Consider the following 6,089-nt stretch of genomic DNA (forward strand, 5'->3'; position numbering starts at 1 on the left):
GGGGGGGGGGTTGGACTAGATGACCCTGGAGGTCCCTTCCAACTCTATGATTCTTGAAGGAAGAGCAAGCAGAAGGCAACACATGTGAGCCCCCCCCGCACCCCAAAAGAGATGTCACCTCCGCAATAACCAAGGCAGGAAGCCGTTTTGCAGATGTCCAGGAAACAAACACACACACACAACTTGTTACGGCAGGGCTCCCCTGCCACTTTTTAAACATTTCAGCCATCTACAAATACGAAATAAAGATAGCACTGAAAGAACGTTACGCGTGCAAGTACAGGTTCTAAGCAGTTCTCTTCATATCCCCCCCCCCCACCCCCCCAATGTCTAAAGGACGTTAAATAATACAGAAAGGTGGAGGGCCCGGGGGCACCTCTCTTGCGATCTGTACCCATAAATAGATCACCGGTGCTGGTTTCGGCAGGCGGAAGGGGCATGGCCGGTTGTGGTACCGCTTGGGTGGACACTCCGCTTTCTGCTCCATCACAGTCACCGGTACCGCAGGAAAGGAGTGGGGGAGGGGAAGTGCCAAATGAGCAGGGGTCCCGTCTCGGCCGGATCCCTATTTCTCAGTGGAAAAGGCTCTTTTCATCAGCGGAGGTGGCGTCTTCCCGACATCGAACATCATTTCCAGAGGAGGGTTATTGAGGCAGCACCAGTCGGGGATGCGGCCGGTCTGGTTGTAGTACTCCTTCGACACCGAACGGCTCCCGAGGATATCCTGGAGGGCTCCGAAAATGGCCCCTGCAGAGTTTCACACGTATACAAGAGTAAAAACCTTATCGTTCCTGGGTCTGAGAGCAAAAACCGCTATCATTCCTCACTTTTTAAGAGCAAAAACCCGCTATCATTCCTCGCTCTTTAAGAGCAAAACCCACTATCATTCTGCACTCTTTAAGAGCAAAACCCACTAACATTCCTCGCTCTTTAAGAGCAAAAACCCGCTATCATTCCTCGCTCTTTAAGAGCAAAACCCCGCTATTCCTCGCTCTTTAAGAGCAAAAACCCACTATCATTCCTCGCTCTTTAAGAGCAAAAACCCACGATCATTCCTCGCTCTTTAAGAGCAAAAACCCGCTAACATTCCTCGCTCTTTAAGAGCAAAAAAACGTGATAATTCCTCGCTCTTTAAGAGCAAAAAAACGTGATAATTCCTCGCTCTTTAAGAGCAAAAACCCACTATCATTCCTCGCTCTTTAAGAGCAAAACCCGCTATCATTCTGCACTCTTTAAGAGCAAAACCCGCTAACATTCCTCGCTCTTTAAGAGCAAAAACCCGCTATCATTCCTCGCTTTTTAAGAGCAAAAACCCGCTATCATTCCTGGCTCTTTAAAAGCAAAAACCTGCTATCATTCCTGGCTCTTTAAGAGCAAAAACCCACTATCATTCCTGGCTCTTTAAGAGCAAAAACCACAGCCAGTTTCTGTCATTGGGCTGTGACCACCAATTTTAATATTACGCTATTATGTTTTAATATTTCAGTTATATTTATTGTACTGCTCTTATGTTGTTACCCACCCTGAGCCCGCTTGTGGGAAGGGCAGGCTATAATTACTATAAATAAATAAAACCACTCCTGACTCTTTAAGAGCAAAAACGTATCATTCCTGGTTTCTTTAACAGTAAAAACCTCATCATTCCTGGTTCTTTAACAGTAAAAACCTCATCATTCCTGGTTCTTTAACAGTAAAAACCTCATCATTCCTGGTTCTTTAATGTTCTACTTTATTGCTGAGATGTGCATTTGTAAGTGAACAAGGCTCTGGTGGGGGGCCAGCGTGTGAGAAACCAGCAGGACAGAACAAGGTTCACTAAAAGATAGATTCGGGTGGGTAGCAATGCTGGTCTGCAGGAGAGCAAGATTCAAGTCCCATAGTGTATTAAAGACCAACAAGATTTCGAAGGTATATCGAGAGTCAAAGCTCCTTTTGTCCCTTCCTACTTGCATCTGATGAAGGGGGCTGACTCTTCAAAGCTGATACCCTGGAAATTTATTTTAAGACATTTGTTAGCTGCCTTTCTCCCTTATGGGGCTCGAGGGGGCCTACAACATAAATAAAATATGTAAAACAAATAATTTAGGACTATTTTAATGAAATGTGTTCTAAATAAAACTATCTTCAGCTGCTTCCTAAAGATTGAAACTGGGAAGGCCAGGCACACCTCTATGGGGAGGTTGCTCCATAACCGTGGGGCTACCACTGAAAAGGCCTGCTCTTGGGCACCCACCAAACGAGCTCACTTGACTGATAAGAAGCCAGGAGGGCCCCTTGTAATGATTCCATGTTTTGGTGTGTGTGTGTTCCTTTAAATATTTAGTTTGAATTCAGTAATACGAGAACAGTGATAGAGGGTGACAAGTGTGATTTGATTGGCTGCTGACTGAGAGTGTGGGAGGAGGGGTGTCTGAGAGGATTCTGTGTGTGTGTTTATGAGGTGATTCTGTGATATGGGAGAGACAAGTATGGAAGAGTTTTAAAGAGAGTCTGTGTGACTCTGAGAGTTATGAAGGATTCTCTGTGTGAAGTTAGAAGAGTGAGCATAGTCTGTGTGACTATGGGATTTTGACTCTAATTCTATGTGAATAAGACCAACAGTTTAGTCTGTGTGACTAAGAGAGTTGATTCCATTCTGTGTGAACAAAACAAAGAGACTAGCCTATGTGGCTATATCTATAACTATATATATGAGATAGAGAGAGATCATACTGCAACTATAAGCCTGTCAGATTGGAGTTTGGGAGACTGTTTGTAGCACCAAGCTTTGACAGTTATATTTACAAGTTCCTTTCGTCAGCAACTGTTCAAAATAACCAGAAACTTATTTTGTTCTTTATTAAATAAATCAATTTTTGCTTAAACTTATTCCAGAAATCAGTACAGTACTTCCTCAGGGCCACATAGTCCTCTGAAGTGCCCAAACCCTAGGTCATACTACCAAAAGAGAGAGAGAATTGGAATTTTTAATTCCTGGTGGCAGCAGAAAACTACCAAGTTTATATACACAGAGAGTGTTTAAAGGTAAAACCGTTTCCCCTATAAGCGAGCACGCCACACCCCTCCCTGTGATTTTAATTCCGGGTCAGGAACATTTGGGAGAAGACGGTCCTTCAGATACCCTCCTCCCAAGTCCCGTAGGGCTTGACAGATCAACACCAACACCTCGAATTGGGCTCACGAGTGGATCGGTAGCCAGTGCAAGAGTCACATGCTCCCGATAGCTGGCCTTGACCAGCTGTCTATCCACAGCATTCCACACTAGCTGCAGCTTCCGAACACTTTTCAAGAGTAAATAAGGTCCTTCCTAAAGATGCTACCGGACTAGAATCTGCCTTCTTGGTGGTGGCCCCCACACTGTCAAATGGGGCTACCAGACTGAGCCCTTAACTCGAAATAATTCCTGCAGGACACATCGGGTTTTCACAATTCCCAATACTACGGCGCTGCCAATCTGGCTGCTTGTAATTAGCAACGCTTTTACTTCCTGCTTTTTGTATTTTTTTAATCTGACTGGGTGTTTGTGGCTTTGGACGTCAGGGGAAAAAAGGCGACACACATTTCCAATGGAAGGAATAACGGGGGCGGGGGCAGAGAAGAGCACCCGGACCCCCGAGTCCTCCCCCCCCCCGATTTCCTTTGCGGCCGTTGCAGACTCACCTCCCAGCCACGCCACGCAGTTGGGCTTGGCGGGCGGGTTGTGCACCCGGAAAGCCTTGGTAGCCAGCGTCTCCTTGTACTTGGGTTTCTCCACCAGGTACCTGATCTCCGCCATCAACCGGTGCAGGAAGCCGGGCAGCATGGCGGTGCCCCCGATCACCACCAGGTTCTCGGCGAGCTGCTTCCTGGTGTCTATGGGACACTGGCGGGAAGAGAAGGGAGAGAAAGCCGAGTGAGACCAGTCGGTTATACAGTGGGCCAGGATGCGTGATCGCTGCGAGACCCACAGACTGTGTGCGCGGAAAGGGAAGTTGTAACACCAGAAGTTGGGCTCTTTAATAGGGACGACAGGTGCAGATAATTAGCAGCAGGGGGGGGGAGAGGGTGAATAAATAAATAAATGTTGTGTGCATTGACAGTGACGTTATCTGTGAATTGTGAATGCCAATTGATAAGAGACTACTTTGGAGATTTGTGTGTCCATGTTTAAATCTTTGGATGTATAAGTACAGAATTGTTAACATTGTCTCGTGACCGCTGTATCCATAGTACTGAGTGTATTTTTAATTTCTAGTTCTGCGCTTCTACTTCTTCAGGTGGGTCATTTTTGCTGACTTCCCCCCTCAAGTCCTTCCGGAGGGTTCCCAGAAAAGCATGGCAGGAAGGTAGAAATGGACTGCAGAGAGATGGGTGTGTGTGTTTTTTTTGGGGGGAACTCCATTCCCTCTGGACCGAGCACCTTAAACTGAACTGAAAATGAAAATAGCAAGAGTTGTTTAGGGGCTGTGGCTCAATGGCAGATCATCTGCTTGACATGCAGGAGAAGAAGAAGAGGAGAAGAGATTGGATTTATACCCCGCCCTTCACTACCCAAAGGAGTCTCAGAGTGGCTTACAAACTCCTTTCCCTTCCCCTCCCCACAACAGGCACCCTGTGAGGTAAAAGAAGAAGAAGAAGAGACTGGATTTATTTCACTACCCAAAGGTGTCTCAGAGCGGCTCACAAACTCCTTTCCCTTCCCCTCCCCACAACAGACACCCTTGTGAGGTAAAAGAAGAAGAGGAGATTGGATTTATACCCCGTCCTTCACTACCCAAAGGTGTCTCAGAGCGGCTCACAAACTCCTTTCCCTTCCCCTCCCCACAGCAGACACCCTGTGAGGTAGGTGGGGCTGAGAGAGCTCTTGACAGAAACGGCTCTTTTTCAAGTACAGCTCTTATCAGAGCTACGGCTTGCCCAAGGTCATCCAGCCAGGTGCAAGTGGAGGAGTGGGGGATCAAACACGGTTCTCCCAGATTAGAGTCCGCGCACTTAACCACTACACCAAACGGGGAGCAGAAGGCCCCAGGTTCAATCCCTGGCATCTCCAGAAAAAAGGATCAGGTAGGAGGTGGGGTGGAAGACCTGTGCCAGAGACCCTGGAGAGCCACTGCCAGTCTGAGTAGACCACACCTCCTGGTCCTGGGATTCAGAAGCTGATTGTCTCTGAATGTGGAGGTTTTCCTCAGTCCCCATGGCTAGTGTCCGTTGATGGACTTATCCTCCACAAATCTGTCTATTCCCCTTTGAAAACGGTTTATTCCTGTGGTCACTGCTATCTATTTTGGCAGCGAATTCCACATTTTAATCGCTCTCGGTGTAAAGTGGTATTTCCTTTCGTCTGTCCTGAACCTACTGCCCATAAGCTTCATGAGATGCCCTCGAGTTCCAGTATTCTGGGAGGAGGATGAAAAAAATTCTCTCTGCCCACTGTTCTCCACCCCATGTGCAATTTTATAAACTTCTACTATGCTCCTCCCTCAGTTGTCTCTTTTCTAAACTGAAAAGTCCCGGACTCTTCAGCCTTTCCTCCTAGGGAAGGGGCTCCAACCCTCCCCCCCAACCATCTTGGTTGCACTCCTCTGTACTTCTTCCAGCTCTGCCATGTCCTTTTTGATACATGATGACCAGGACTGTACGCAGCATTCTAAATGAGGCCACACCACAGATATATAGAATCAAAGAATCACAGAATCGTTGTATCTAGTCCAACCCCCTGCGCAAGGCAGGAAATTCACAATACCTCCCCCCCCACACCCCTAATGATCCCTGCTCTATGCCCGGAAGAGGACAAAACAAACAAACAAACCCTCCAGGATCCACGGCCAAACTGGCCTGGAGAAAAACGGCTTCCTGCCCAATGCTCCCTCTAAGCTGTGGAGTCTCGTGAGCAAAAATTCTACTTGGTGAGCTTCTGGCACGAACGTTGTGAGCGAGCGATTTGGCTGCTGCATAAATTCGTTTGCTCTGGAGCCCTCCTTCCTGAGCGAAGACAAAAATGTGTGAGCCGGAGGCTAAAGAACTGTGAGCCGGCTCACACTCACTCAGCTTAGAGGGAACACTGTTCCTGACCCCAAAGTGGCGATCGGCATTTTCCTGGCCGTGTAGGG

General features: G+C 47.4%; 2 protein-coding genes across 2 annotated transcripts in view; both read right to left on the bottom strand.

Moving 5' to 3' along the window:
* The window catches only part of TBPL2 (TATA-box binding protein like 2), a 25,010-nt gene extending 24,523 nt beyond the window's left edge, over positions 1-487 (bottom strand). Inside the window, exon 1 of the mRNA XM_015412093.1 lies at positions 395-487. Within this exon, the coding sequence (XP_015267579.1) occupies positions 395-487 (93 nt within the window). The remainder of the gene's footprint in view (positions 1-394) is intronic.
* The window catches only part of ACTR10 (actin-related protein 10 homolog (S. cerevisiae)), a 27,769-nt gene continuing 21,901 nt past the window's right edge, over positions 222-6,089 (bottom strand). Inside the window, exons 12-13 of the mRNA XM_015412095.1 lie at positions 3,661-3,862; positions 222-747 (exon numbers count right to left, since the gene is read on the bottom strand). Coding sequence (XP_015267581.1) covers positions 566-747; positions 3,661-3,862 — 384 coding nt within the window. The 3' untranslated portion in view covers positions 222-565. The remainder of the gene's footprint in view (positions 748-3,660; positions 3,863-6,089) is intronic.

Source organism: Gekko japonicus, unplaced genomic scaffold, assembly GCF_001447785.1.
Source record: "Gekko japonicus isolate JY-2015 unplaced genomic scaffold, Gekko_japonicus_V1.1 scaffold1515, whole genome shotgun sequence".
Classification (NCBI taxonomy): Eukaryota; Metazoa; Chordata; class Lepidosauria; order Squamata; family Gekkonidae; genus Gekko; species Gekko japonicus.